The following is a 15,538-nucleotide window of genomic DNA, read 5'->3' on the forward strand; positions in this document are numbered from 1 at the left end:
TCATGTGGGTTGAAAGTTTATTAAGAAATATCAACTTGTAACAAATGTGACACAGCAATTCACCTCAATTTGCTCTAAACAAAAAAAACAAAAACAATACAGAGCCAGAAGGGAAAAAAAAAAAACATCGTAACATCCAAAAAGAGCATTTCAAATGAATAATTAGTAAAATTGCAGTAACAAATATTTATTAGCACAAACTCTGAAGCATGGATGTGCAAGTGTGCATGTGTGAGACTACATTACTGGCACCTTTTCATGTAATGGTTCAAATAAAGTAATGTGCGTCTTGACACTTCAGATCATCTATTGGTAATTGCTCAGCAGTGTATAAAAATATAAAAAAGGCCATCAAAAAAGATACCACTGTACTGGTAAAGCAATTCAGTTTCAGTTTAAATGACACAAAACAGCCATATGCTTCATCTTTGAATAAGGCTTTTAACTGCAGATTTTCATGTGTTAAACCTTGACAAAATATTAATAAAAAAAAGACAAAGGTACCCAGTCACCAACCCCACACGTACTGAGTATAATGTTAAAACCTAGCAAGCGATAGTGCTAGCAAGTAGAGTGGGGAACATTGTGACTGAGTACATCCATTTGGTTACACTCTGAAAACTTGTAAGAGAAAACAAACCTCAACTCCAAAGACTGCACTAGGTGTGTTCTAATGTTGGCATTCTTAGTATGACCAAACAAAATAGAAAAAACAATATTTACAGCACGTAATATTTTATGCAATATGCAAAGGCTTTATGTTGCTTTCAGCAACCCCGCTTAAGGTTCCCACCCACCAAATATTCCCCCTCTCCCTCCCCACCCCCTAGCTCACATGTAAGGACTTCACTAAACACAATGACATCACTAAGCCTGTTAGTTTGAGAAAGGTGCTCCGCTTGTTCAGAAAGCAGCGAAGGCTTCCACGCAGGGACTCCACTCGTTGGTGTCCGGGTCGTAGGTCTCCATGGTGTTGAGGAAGTTGTTTCCGTCGAAGCCTCCCACCGCGCAGATTATGTTTCCCAGCACGGCCACGCCCGCGTTGCTGCGGGCCGCCGTCATGCTGCCCAGCATCCTCCACTCGTTCTTGGCCGGGTCGTACACCTCCACGCAGCGAAGAGCGTGGGAACCGTCAAACCCGCCCACCACGAACAGCTTCCCTGCAAGGTGACCATACCCAACCAGTTACGCTCATCACCCAAACACAAGTACTCAGCTTTACATCGAGTAGTTGAAAGCTACTCTAAAGGTTGTCCAGCGAACTTAATTACTGCCTCCTGTGCAGTGGTGCTGGCCGTTAGTTGCACCGTGTGGACATGCGGTCCTGTTGCGGTCAGACCGTGCGTGAGGGGCACGCTCACCTTCGTACACGGCCACCGCTGCCCCTCGCCTGGCCACGTTCATCGGTGCGACGAGGGTCCAGGTGTTGTTGTCGGGGTTGTAGCGCTCCACAGTGTTCAGGCAGTTCCAGGACTCGGCCCCTCCGATCACGTACATGAAGCCGTCCAGCTCACACACCGCCGCCTGGTGCCTCCCTGCAAGGACGTTCCTGTCACACATTTCGCTTCTCCACCCTTCCTACATCACGTTCCCTTTTGTCTGTGTGCGAGCAAAGCACAATGACCTTGGAGGCTCCATCTTGGCCAAAAACAAACCTAGCTCCGCCACAAATGACAGGAAGCTATTCCAGGAATTTCCATCTGCCTGCAGCGGTTGTTGCCCTCCAACAGATTTACGGTCTGTAATGACCAGTTCCATATGCAACTTAACTTGCATGCAGAACCTCCAATTTACACTCAAAACATTCTCAACTGGTCAGTCTTTCTTTGCATTGGCACCATCCCTTTCTGCATCTGTACTATAAATGACATGGTCATTTGGAACTAGTCTTCTAGTTGTAACCGATGAAACAACAAGCGATTAAACATTGAAATGATCCCATTGAGTCCTTAAAGGATCTGGTTGGACGCGTCCTGTCAGACCAGTGGGTTGTATGTGGGTGGGTAATACGAGGGGGAGCGGGACGTACGGATGTTGAGGGGGGCGCAGTTGGTCCAGGTTTTGGCGACGGGGTCGAAGGCGTCGCAGTTCTTCAGGCCCTTCTGTCCGCACGGGTCGGCCCCTCCCACCACAAACAGCTTGTTGTTGAGAGCGCAGACGCCTGGAAAGCCACACAGGGGTTAACTGGGCACCCGGGCGGCCCGCAAGTTTCCCCGTCCCGTTGCTATGACCCCGGGCCTCTGCTTTACCTGCGTTGCAGCGGTTGGTCCGAAGCTCCGGCACCTGGGTCCACTCGTCCGCCCGCGGGTCGTAGGTTTCCCCGCAGCTCAGCTCGTCCGACTGGCCGTTGGAGCCTCCCATGACGTACAGCTGACCCTGCGCGCAGGGATGAAGTCCTTACTCAGGGTAATGAAGGGTCATTACTCAGGACATTTCAAGGCTTTTAACTAGGTGACACAAGGGCCTTGTTCTGTGGAAGGCTTTATATACACTCACTGAGCACTATATTAGGAACACCTGTACACCTGCTTATTCATGCGATTATCTAATCAGCCAATCGTGTAGCAGCATAGGCTACAGCAGCAATAGACCACATCGGGCTCCACTTCTGTCAGTCAAGAACAGAAAGCTGAGGCTGCAGTGAGCACAGGCTCACGAAAACTGGAAAGTTGTAGCCTGGTCTGATGAATCTCAATTTCTGATGAGGCATACAGATGGTAGGGTCTGAATTTGGTACCAACAGCATGAATCCATGGACCCAACCTGCCTGTGTCAACAATCCAGGCCGGTTGGGGTGGTGTAATGGTGTGTAATGGAATGTTTTTTGGCACACTTTTGGCCTGTTAATACCAATCAATCATCGCTTGATGCCACAGCCTATTTGAGTATTGTTGCTGACCATGTGCATCCCTTCATGGCCACAATGTACCCTTCTTCTAATGGCTACTTTCAGCATGATAATGTACCATGCAAAAGTTCTCAAACTGGTTTCATGAACATGACAATGAATGCAGTGCAGCAGACGAATCTGCAGAAATTGCGTAATGCGTGTCAACATGGAACAGAATCTCAAAGGAATGTTTTCAACATCTTGAGGAATCCATGCCACAAAGAATTGAGGCTGTTTTCAGAGCAAAGGGAAGCCCAACCCAGTATTAGTATAGAGTTCCTAATAAAGTACTCAGTGCATGTATATATAGGTGAAACGTCAACGCTAATAAAGATTCTAGGTCAGTCCTTTTGACTGCATCTTGTGCTACTTGTGTGTGTGCGACCAAGAAGGGCCCACTTTGGAGTGCGTGGACATACCATCAGCACAGCCATCTGAAAGCGAGCCCGCGGAGTCCGCATCGGGGCGATGAAAGTCCAGCAGTCCCGCTTCGGGTCGTAGCATTCCACAGTCCGTAGGCACTCCTCCCTGTTGTAGCCTCCTGTATGAGGGAAAGCACATCAACATCACCGACATTACATACTCTTCTTCCGAGCAACTCCCACCACCAAACTCTGCTAATCGTTAGCATCGCGGCTCTTGGCTAACGGGGGATTGTTGGCGGTGGCTTTAGGGCTTACCTGCGGCGATCAGCCTGCCGTCCAGCTGGGCGGTGCCCAGGCCGGAGCGGGCGTAGTGCATGGGGGAGAGGATCTTCTCCTCCAGCTCTTCAGGCGCCACTTCAAAGCTCATGCTCTTCGGCATGCAGGGGGTGGAGGTGGGGGAGCTCTGGGGGCTGTTGCGGCCGTGCAGGAAGATGACGCACAGGACGCCATTCAGCACTGCCAGGCACAGGTAGGTGTTGTCTGCAGCAGGCAAGACAGGGGTTACTGAGGTCTAGCATATCGGCAGGACTGGCCAATAACAGGCTATGCCCTCTGATGGATCAGTGTTCTACTAATTTCGGACTAGATAAATGGCGAGACTAGATGGGTTCAAAAGGCCTGCTCTCACCATTATTTACTTTCATGGAGTTTAGTGCTCATGTAAAATTTCATTGGAAAGCAAACTGCCACATCCCGGCAGTTCCGGCTGACTTACTGGTGGTCTTCTCGGATGCAATGTACTTCCATTCAAGCTTGCTGTGCTGCATGCCAGAGCTGGGCGAGAGGCTTCCAGAGGAGCTGCTGCTCATCTGCCTGTGGATGTTCTCGCGCATGGGCCTCTTCTGCAAAACCAAAGGGCAACTGCAGAGTCCCAGGCAGAGCCAGCCCTGTATTCCAGGGCACTACACACAATCTCACACTACAAACCAGTGCAGGGCTCAAACCCCATTAACCAGCTCTTCTTTGCCTCTAACCACAACTCCCTATGAGCCTAACTAACTGAATTCTCTTTAATACTACCATTTTGCAGTTTCAGACAACTGGCCCTTTTGAGCATTCTAAACGGAGATAAATAAGCCTAGCTTCACTTAGGCAGTACCCAAATTGGTCTGCCTTCAGTTTCAGAACTGAGCTGCTTTAGAAGCCTCTGAAAGCTTGACCCAGCAGCCCGTGCCGGTTCAGTACCTGCACAAACTGGATGTGGTCATCCTCAGTGCCAAACACCTCAGTCTGTCCCTCAAGCAGACTCCCATCGAGCAGCTTGTGGTCCGCTGAGTAGTACAGCGTTTGCACCTGCAAGACAGTGACACAAGACCCATGTGGCTGTCTCCATGACAACAAAGAACCCAGCAACACTGAGCTTGGTCCTCGGGGGAGGGGAGAGGAGTAGTCGCCGTCATCCTGGAGGAAGAGGTCTTTATGTATATAAAAAAGCAGCGTTTGCGCAGGCTCGCAAGCCTGGAGCAGGGTGAGGCAGACTGCTGGCCAGGCCTTCAGAGAAAATCCCTTGTGGCCGGTGCTCTGCTGAAGGGCAACAGCAAGACTTTAGCGCAGGCGTTAAAAGCACTTGTTTGCTAAAAAAAAAAGAAAAAAAAGGAGGGGTTTGGTCACAACACCATCACAAAGCAGCAAATGATGAACAGTCATCGTGCTGGGATTTAAAAAAGAAAAAAGAAAAAAAAATACTGGTCCTCCTTCCATCTTTGCTCTTCTGTTCTCCAACTTCTTGAGCAGTGTCCTGGCTGTAAAGTTGGTCATTATCGATGTGTAATTTTTTTTTTTTACAAAAACACACACACACACACACACACACACACACACACACACATACACACAGCTCCTGAACCTAAACTGGTTATCCTCAGTATTGACTATTCCAGGTAACTTCACAGAAACTTGACAAGAGGTGCGTCCCTAATCCTTCCTCTGGGTCTGGAGACCGGATGGTTACAATCTAAATGAATTTTGTGTAAAAATTTTCAGATACCAAGTTGCTTGAAATTAGAAGTAATAGGGTGTGAAATAAAGGGTTATAAGTAGTCTAGCCGCTGTCTAGTTGACAGGCACATACACTCATTAACACCTTATTCATGCGATTATCTAATCGGCCAATTGTGGCAGCAGTGCACTGCATTACAATCATGCAGATACGGGTCAGGAGCTTCAGTTAATGTTCACATGAACCATCAGAATGGGGGGGGCGGGATGTGATTTAAGTGGCTTTGACTGTGGAATGATTGTTGGTGTCAATGACTGGTTTGGGTATCTCAGAAACTGCTGATATCCTCGGATTTTCATGCACAACATCTAGATTTTTGCAGAGAATGGTGCAAAAAAATGTTCTGCTGGCAGAAATGCCTCATTAATGAGAAGTCCAAGGAGAATGGCCAGACTGGTCAAAGCTGACAGGAAGGCGACAGTAATGCAAATAACCACACATTACAACAGTGGTATGCCGAAGAGCGCATCTGAACACACAACGCATCAAACCTGTAAGTGGATAGGCTACAGCAGCAGACGACTTATTTTTTAAACTTAAGTCTAATAAATAGCTAATAAAGTGCTCACTGAGTGTATATCAGAGCACAGAGAATGAGAGTGGAGCAGCTGCAATCGCACTAGATCTGCCTTTTCTGCTTTAAATGATCCAATAAATTAGCAGATGCTGCCTTGAACAGGAAAAAACTGTCAAAACAGTTATGCAAGAGAGGTGGCCAGAACATTTTGTGCGGTCATTTGAATTCAGAAGAGCAGCGTGCTTCTCATACACAGATCAAGTTAAAAAAAGATCAGTGCTTTGGGGAAACGATGAATCAATCATTTTTGTTTTGGGTGAGGGAGACATGGCTTGTTATGGTGATGTCCTACACAGTCACCATTGTTTATCCCACTTATTTAACAATAGATTATGGTGAATAAACTTAATGTGCTGTGGGAAGATGTAAGACGTAAACAGGATTAGTTGGCTGTGCATTGTTCTGTAACAGATGGGAGTATAGAGATGCCTTGGTTGCGGGCTGAGGCTGCTTCTTTATGACTCATTACCCTGGAGGACTCGGTCTTGCTTTCTTCAGTCTTGCAAATCCTGCTGCTGTTTGCTTAATAAACCTAAGGAAAGATAAATCAATGGGGAGGGACAGCCATTAGTATTTACCCATGATGCCCAGCAATGCAACCTGCAAAGGAAGAACCATGAAGAAATGCAAAGGCGACCTTTAAACTGATACCTAAACCTGACACCTCCCTGCGCTGATTTCATTCAGCGGAAAAACAAAAGGAAACAAAAGCTCTGGCAAGGCAGTGGTGGCGAGAACAACGGCAGAGACTGAAAACGGTTCTTTCTGCTCACCTGTACAAACCTCTCAGCTCTGCAGTGTGCAAAGAGTCTGGCGCCTACTGCACCTATTTACATTCTTTACGCCAAGGCTTTGAAAAAAAGGAAAGAACACAAACAAACCCAAACCAAAAAAACAGTGCCAAGATGGGAACGGACCCTTTCACTCTGAATGATGGAGGGAGAGGAAGACAGGGAGAAAGAGATAGAGATAGAGAGATAGATAGATAGATATAGAGGGCACACACTGGCCTCCATACTGACCTCCTCCATCAGTCTCTCCAGATGCTCCCCGTTGTCCCACAGGCTGCGCTGCACCCAGCTCATCACTTTGGAGTAGAGCTTGCCATTGCTTGGCAGGCTCAGGTTGTCTTCTAGCATGACTTCTAACTGGAAACCAGAAGGCAAACAAAGATTTACATGCCCCCGTTCGTTAAAAAAAGAAGAGTCAGATGGGAGTGTGCGAGGAGGCATTCTGGAACTGGCTAACTTTGTAAATGGATGAGTACGGACTGAAATCATACCTTCAGTCGTGGGAGTTTGAGAAAGTCCTCCTGGTCGGAGATCTCCAGCAGGTGTTCCTGGATGTACGAGTCGATCTTCCCCAGGAGCCGCCCGTCCCCCATGCAGCTGGCGAAGCTGCGGAAGGAGATGGCGCTCTGGCAGTCCATCTTCGACAGAAGGTAGTCGCCACAGATCTGAAATAGTCCCACAAGTTGTTAGCCTTTACGCCGTTGTCCACGACTCCATAACCCGAATGGAAGATCCGATGTAAAAATTTGGAACATCTAGACATCTCATCGTCCACAACTCACACCAGCATAGCTAGAGTATTTGGAACGGGTTCAAACAATCTAGTCCTCATATCTTAGAACGGGTTCAATCTAGATGGGGAACACGTGCTTCTATGCACGTGCAACAGGGTTAGCTCGGCTAGTTCGCCCATAGGTACTGTGTGAAGTACGACGATGGCCCGGAGCAAGTTACTACAACAACGCTCCCCGATAATGTAACTCAAATTCAAAAGAATGTCGTTGCCCTAGGCTATGGGCAAGTTTGACTTTAGCGGACTGGTAACCCGTTACACACGCAACTTGTGCCGATGCGATTTCACAATGAGAGAACAGGCGATTAACACGAGAAGAGGGAGCATACCTGTTTAACCCTTTCCATCTTGAGCCTTTTGGCAGCAGAATAGACCTCTCTCACTAGTTCTTTATCCGCCTTCAGCCTGCAAGACAAAGGAAGGGTCCCGGTCAGCACGTTCAGCTTCGGCCTGGCCTACTGGATGGGAGGGAGGAGCCACACTCACTGAGCCGTGTAGGCGTAGTTGAGCAGGATCTCCACGGCCTCCGGGTCCAAGTCCTCGAACTTGACGTGGGAGACTCCGTGGGGGTCCGTGTCGCTGTTGAAGATCTCAAAAAGGTAGGGGCTGCAGCAGGCCAGGACGGCTCGGTGGGCCATGAGCTCATGCCCGCAGACCTGCAGAGACCCCAGAGAGAGTCAGTGAGCGTCAACAACCCTGCCCACTCCAGACAAGTAAACCCCCCTGAGACGTTTTATCTTGAGGATTCCTGATATTAGCACAATGGAACGAGAAGATAACTGTCTCCTTGTGCAACAGGCGACTCGGGTTCCAATACAATCAGTGGCTTCAATTGTTTAGTCAAAGGCCCAATGTGACAACACAAGTGCATGCATCCCCAGAGACCAGCAGCGAGGTTGGTTATGCAAGTACCGGTTATCCTAAGGAGGCAGGACCTGCCTTTACCACACATAGAGAGACAAATAGGCAAGAACTCGGCAACCACAGAAACGCCTATTAATTATTTACTTCACTGAATCTAGAGGCAGTAAAAAGAGAAATATTCAACCCATTCTTGCATTCCTAAAAATACAGCTCTGTGTCTTTGGTCACTGCAAGACTTAGCGGGGCAATTTGCATGCAGTGTTAATCTAGATGACCTAAGCAATAATTATTACAAAGGTAGCTGGGAATGAATCTTACATATGCTGAATTCCATTGAAGACATTCACTCAGACACACGATTTTCAGTGTTTGGGCACAGTGGTTTCAATAAAGCTTGTTCACACGGCCTTGACTAGGATTTCTAAATTATAAAGACTTACCTGAAGTCTCACATCACAGAACTGGCCACTCTTGCGCAATGCATTCATCTTGGCCACAGTGGAATCAAGGAAGCTTTCATCTTCGAACATCAAATATCCGTTGGGAATCATTTTGTCGTATTTGTACTTGTTGAGCCTTGGTGATAGAGAAGGACCAACATGTACATTTAGCTTGCATTTACATTGTTATTATTTCCCAAAATAGGCATAATTCAGGCTCTGTCCACGTACAAGGCAGTTTAATTTGTCACATTGTAACAGTCAATTGAGCACACCCGGTATATGACCCATATGTTATTAACAGGATTACCTAATAAGTGTCACTTGAGGGAGCGATATTGGTGAGAGTGGAGGCGAACGGGAAGGCACGTGGCAGAGTAGATCTGGAGTCCAAGTTTTCCTTTGCACAGGGGAAGGCAGAAGCAATGCCAGTAGACAAGCAGTGTGATACCAGGCAGCAGCTGCACCAGCTCAAACTATCAGGCTTAAAGCCACTGTAATCAAGTCCTCAGGATCACGTGGGCTATAGAGCGGAGTTTTTTCTGTGACGATCGCACATTATAACCTGCAAAACACCAACAGCGCAAGTCAGTAAGACAAGATTCGCTCTTTCCAAAATGAAGTCTTCAAACAGGTTCGGTCTGCATGCGACCCTGTGGGAGTTATGTACGGGCACATTCTTCAGTAGCACACTCATAAAAATGACATTTCCCCTTCCCTTCACCAGTCTGGACGCTGCTCTTTCTACCCTGCACTTTATGTAGCTAAAAAGGACCGGACCCAGCCCGCCCTCCTCACCTCCCCATCCACCTCGTGCTGTGAGCACCCAGACAACGGGAGCTCACAGGATCAACCGCACCCCTCACTCCCAACCACCCTCACTGCAACAGACTTCTGGCCCTACCAGAGACTTCCGTGACCCCGTTCTGGTGCAAACTGACACCCAAATCTCTACCCCTTTTATACTGACGGATACAGAGGACTCTCAGTCCGCTCCTGCACTGGGCAAGCGGGTGACTGTCTGGGCAGTGGGCTGCAGGCACGCGCAGTAAATTAGGCAGGAATTTAGATGGCTCTCTCTTCCACCAGGCGAGAAGCCTGCGACAGCTGCTCCAAATCCCACGGCCGTGCGGGCTGACTACAGCATTTCCAAAACCAATGTGGACAATCTGGAAATGGCCATACTATAGGGCAAGTGGAAAGCCTTTGAATACGAAGCAGAGATTTGGAAGCATTTCCCACTTATCCGCTTAGCGGCCCTGCCGATTTCACAAGGACAACTTTGAGCCTAAACAGAGGCTTGTTACGATTCTTCCCTCCCAGAAAAACCTCAATGGTATCATACGATGAAAGAAAACCATAATAACTACACTAGTATCAGTACCCCAAACACAGTTTGTCTGCTAAAGTAAGCCCTTGATGGTTCATCTGAAATCAATTGAGATTTGAGACAGTCCTGGCTAAATATGAATTGCTGTAATGCAAATTAGGTTCCATGTATAGTTGACACTCTTCCAAAGAAAGGTGTTGTAAAGTTATATGGTGTCCCTTTAAACTTTTTTCAACTAACTGACTGCAGGCACACAGGCCCTGTCATTGGAAAATACCTGTGACAAATTGCTGCTGGGGAAAAAGAAAAGTTCTGTCAACTTAACACAAGACAGATTAACTGGAAACACTGTGGGGAAGTGATACTACAGACTGGTGTCATCACTAATCATGCCACTGATAAACCAATCCTCTTGTGTTACAAGAGAACGTACTTCTAGCATACAACAAATTGGTCTTTGTGTGCTGAAATTATGGTGCTCCGAGTTAGAATGAAAATCACTTTTTTTTTTTTTTTTTTTTTACTGAAGGCCACACATGAAAGGCACTTTTGTGTTATTTGTTGGCTTCCTGCCACCAGCAGAGCTAAAAACAGCACTGCCCATTCACATATACGAGCAATGCTTCTCTAGAAAGGGCCTGTAGTATTAATAGCTTTATGGAAAAGTATTCAAGAAACAATCGGATACAACCGTATGAATATGGGCCAATCCAAAAGAATGATGAAGCAAATTACCATGTTTGCTACAATATTTGAATTTGCGCAAATTACATTTCTGCAAGTCACCTGAATGGTTAAATGAGAGCATGTGAGACTGGTCTCTTTGATTCCTGAGGGGCTTGGCTCTGTAAATCAGTCACGCTGCCAAGTCTGAACTAGCAGACCAGACTAATTGAGACAAATACCAGCAAGACTGACTACGCTGGAAATTTCTTCTATGACTGTTGAACTTTTTTTTGTTATTGTCAATTCCTGTATATCTTCTCAAATCTATATCAGCCTCTAAATAGGCTGCAGACAACCCAAAGCAAAATTAGGCATGAAGGCAATATGTTACATTGCATTAAAGAAAGTCGCAATAGTGTCAAAAATGCCCTGAAACGGCAGAGAAAGAAATGACACCCCAGTCAGATTTGTGTAGAGCTCTGGAGCTGGGTGTGTTTCACTCAGAGTACAGGATATGTGATGGTCGGGGTGAGCTAGCTGCACGTGTGTGCATTCACACTGCCTCTGCTTATGCAATGTCTGGCAAGCACCGCCTCACTCCCGTGTGAATCACAACCTCTGTATCCCTCAAAGATCCAGATGTCTGGATTCTTTCGAAAGACCTTTGCATGCGGAACAAAGATTTGCATGACTCCTCGTGTACCGGAAAAGCCAAAAATATGTGAAAATTTTCTGTACATTGTCTTCTTTTAGAAACATGCCTTGGCAACAGAGAAATAAAGAGTCGATTCCTCCCTGCCTCAAGTAGATTTCAAATTAAAGGACACGCTCAGTAACACTGAAAAGCATCAACATTGTAATAAGAGTTTTCAATTTGGCTATCAGAGAAACCATGATTCCTACCCATCAAGACCAGTAAAAGCTATACAAGGAACCTAATAAATTCATTTAATTCATGTGAAAAAAATTGAAAATGTAAATGAATGTAAAAATGTAAAAAAATAAAAAAAATTCAGGTGAATCATATACCTGATACTTTACTGCACATAAACTGGTAAGCAAGGTCAGTCCAGGAAAAGCACACTTCTGTAGTTTTTATTACTTTACTGGCCAAAAGGTCGTTTAGAAGGGGGCTCAAGGTAAACCCATATGATTAAAGCCATAGAAACCAATGACCCTATGGGGAATAAAATGACAGTGTCCATTACATCTGTGCTTGGTACTTGGGACCTTAAACCATTTTTCTTCTTCATTAACAAACCATCAATTATTAATTACGATTTAAGGTCAGAACACACCCCGTGGTAACGCATGACATTTCATTCTCGGTCTGAATGAACTAGAACTAGGGGCCTGAATGGACATAAACAAGAAATAAACTTGGTCCTAATAATAATAACAATATGCAGTTACCAAGTGAGGGACATAAATCAGCTTCAGTTCGCTTGCCAGGTTTGTCCATTAGCAACAGAGGCAGCCGCCTTCTGAGGAAATTCAATAATCACTCCTCTACTACAGGTATGGTACAGCCAAAGAAAACAAGTGCATCTTTGTTTTCATTAGAGCCTACCTGCCTCCTCCAGTACTGGAAAAATACAGAACTTCCACATCAATTATAAGCTAACAATATGCTCAGGGGAAGTTCTGTTCCAACTTGGTGGGACAGGGCAAGAAAATTATTGCTACGCAGAACTGCTTCACTAAACGATCTGACCCCCCAACCCCACGCCAGGCAATCGCAATTTCCACTTAAATACTAATCGGCACTAACTATGAGCAACATTCACAGGTAGGTTGGCATAATGATTTGTGTTTTAAAAAACCTACGGCTGAAATTGCAATTCCATGTTCTGACCGCTATTCAGTTATGTTTGCAATGATAGTTCTAAAATGAAGACTGCAAAGAGAAGATAAATGAGCAAAAGTATGCTACTGTTATTTTACAACTGGCATGCCCTTGACTGTCCCTGAAATATTGCGCTTGAATGGATTGGGGGAAAAAAAGCGAAATGTTCAATCATAGCAGCACCGAGTCCTCTTCTGTGGAAATAAGAAGTAACACTTAAAAAGTATGATATGAAACTTCTCTGAAATTACTCAGAATGGCCCATGGTCTGACAAATTCCGTACATAGGAGGACATGTTCTGCAGGAACAATCCGCAAATACCAAACATGTGGTGGTTAGAGGTCACAGGTGAGCAACTGCACAAGACTAAAACCCGTTGCCATGACCGCAGGCAAAAAAGGTAAAAAGCTTACTGCACTTATCATAAGACATTTATTTTAACATTTCATTGTCGAAAACACGGCTGGAGTGGTCGTGAAGGTTGCAATATCTGTTCGAGCAACCCCCATACGCATCCACCTGATTTATCGCCACGTGCGTATCCATTGCAAATCTAATGTCAGTGCGGATCTTTTGAGAGTATAACGGATTAAACCATCCTAAAAATTCAGAAGCCTCGTTTTGCAAAGCACGCCAATTTCTACGGCTGTCTCTCCCCTAGACATCTAACGTTAACACCTGGTACCGCTGCAGGTGCTCGCTGGCAACCAGAGTAACTGATGCACCACACTACTTCCCAAACCCAAGATGAGGGTCAATATGCCATCAATGCGTCAGAATTGTCACGTACAGTGGCATTTCTATCCTCACGTTAACATGCTACAGTCATTTCTTGACGATAGCATCAGTGCTGGATATTTAGTAGGTAGCTACATGTTATTTTAATTCATGTTAACAAAAAGATAACGTTAACGGAAAACCATTCTAGCTTAATTTTTGAGTGAATAGAAAAAAAAGACGTAGCGACCTGTCCAGCCAACAGCAAATACATACCAAGGTACTTGTTGAAATGGTATTAACGTAGTTACTAGCTAAGGTTATTCAATAAAACACAAGGCTAGCTAGCTAAATTCTGGAAATAAGTGAGAGGCTGTGCAGTGGTGGTGACACAATAAAAACACAAAGGTTAACTACACACCCCAGTAGCCGCAATAGTACAAATGAATTTAGGTATCGACCGTTAGCTAAGTTAGCTAGCAAATATTTTATAGCCCCCTCCCTGTAACCAGATTCTCAGGCCAAGCCCACACGACTTGGCAAGAATGATGCCCGGCCGCATCCGATCTTTGCCAACATTACAACCCACAGCGGCTCCCCACAACCGATAACTTACAGGAATCTAGGTCAGTCGTGCTAGATTTGTGCAAAGACCTCACTGTCTTCAGGAAACATTACAGAGAAAATATACATTTTAATGTTAACGCTACGTTATCTCAATGTCAAACAAACATTTCATTAAAAAATATCAAATAGTTTAATTAGCAAGCTAACGTTAAACCTATTATACACAGCACTGAGGGCCGACGTGTAACGTTACTTATATTTAGATAGGCTAGCTAGCTAACTTAATGCGAGCTAACGATGTTCCAAGGTTTGCGGACTACGCCTATAGCTGGAGCAGGCTAAACATCTAGATATCGGACCTACCACAGTGCTATGACCGAAGGGAGTTTACTGTCTGCTAACGTTATCTACCACTTTGCCACCTGCTATGAAGATGCTTGCTAGCTTCACAGGGCAGGCGGGAAAAGTTGCTGGTACTAGCTAGCTATGAAGCTAGCGTAGGCACAAAGGAAGGCTAACTTAACATTACACACGATTGAACGGACTAAGCTAGCCAGACAAATAGAAATAAAAAACGCTAGCGTTAACGAGAGTCGCTAATTAAAACTGTAACTTAACTGAAATGTTCCTGAAACCTTGGATTTAACGAATCAATAGTAATTATTAACATCTATTTTATTTTAATTATGTAATGATACCTCTAGATCAACGTGGAATTCATTTTGAGCATCGCGACCTTTTAATGGGTCTAAGTGCTAGATAGATATGATATACGATGACTAGTTATAAGGCGTTAGCTATATAACGACACAAGCAAGTAATATTAATGTTAATCTAACGTTAACGTTAGTTTGCCACATTAACTCGCTACATAAGCTTCAGATAACGTTCATTTAAAAACCCATCTTCAAATAACGGTTAGGCGAGTGCGAATCCCAGTATCACGATACTCCCCAGAATACGCGCTGTAGGGGTTATGAAATATGAATACTATTACTATAGCTAATTTAGCTCACTGGCTACAATGGAAATGTGTCCGCATGTCTGTGTTTGCAGAAAGCACACATTTACGGTTTCACGCTAAGAGTCATTCTGTTGTAAAGAAATAAGGAAAAAGGCAATTCTTTACCTGATTTATTTGACAGCAGACGGTAGTAGACATATTTATAGCGAACTCGGAGTTGTCTGGTGTTGATACAGCGAGGTCAATGATGCTGGCGCGATGTGGCTTCTTGACAGCTTTCCTGACGATTCTCTTGTGCCTTCCAACCACGGTGATCCGCGACTCTGACTGCGCTGCCTGAGCTCAAGCTGACTATGATCACAGCTACGTGAAGCGCGCGCTTCACCGTTGGTGACGTCACCGACTGCCTGCTGGGGCGGAGCAAATGTCAAACAGGCAAGTTTACACTTTTTACATAATTTATTGATAATTATATAAAGTTCCAATTTATGCAGCAGTGTCATTTGAAATAATACAATTCGCTAGATCTAATCGTGAAGTATATATTTTTTTCCCCGCATGCTCCAATTCAAAATTATGTTGAAGAGGGAATTAATCACTGAGAAGCCAAAGATCATTGAGGCTCTCCTTTTTGCAAGACCCAAGCTCAGAAGCAGCCAGACAGACCT

At 45.3% G+C, this 15,538-nt stretch overlaps 1 protein-coding gene across 2 annotated transcripts; it reads right to left on the minus strand.

Annotated features, from left to right (window-relative positions):
- On the minus strand, positions 1 to 15,212 carry ivns1abpa (influenza virus NS1A binding protein a). Of its 2 annotated transcripts, XM_061238451.1 has the most exons (15): positions 15,036 to 15,212; positions 9,090 to 9,344; positions 8,780 to 8,915; positions 7,962 to 8,131; positions 7,805 to 7,880; positions 7,174 to 7,347; positions 6,914 to 7,039; positions 4,501 to 4,608; positions 4,031 to 4,157; positions 3,571 to 3,795; positions 3,310 to 3,431; positions 2,250 to 2,376; positions 2,030 to 2,161; positions 1,362 to 1,535; positions 1 to 1,160 (listed from the first exon to the last, which is right to left on the minus strand). In XM_061238451.1, the coding sequence occupies exons 3-15, from the start codon at positions 8,888 to 8,890 to the stop codon at positions 904 to 906; spliced, it is 1,929 nt and encodes a 642-aa protein (XP_061094435.1). In that variant the 5' UTR covers positions 8,891 to 8,915; positions 9,090 to 9,344; positions 15,036 to 15,212; the 3' UTR covers positions 1 to 903. The 2 variants fall into 2 exon arrangements, with proteins under 2 accessions (XP_061094435.1, XP_061094436.1); XM_061238452.1 differs by lacking the exon at positions 1 to 1,160 and having other exon boundaries at positions 1,413 to 1,599.
- Positions 15,213 to 15,538: the final 326 nt, after the last annotated feature.

Source organism: Conger conger, chromosome 4, assembly GCF_963514075.1.
Source record: "Conger conger chromosome 4, fConCon1.1, whole genome shotgun sequence".
NCBI classification, from domain to species: domain Eukaryota; kingdom Metazoa; phylum Chordata; class Actinopteri; order Anguilliformes; family Congridae; genus Conger; species Conger conger.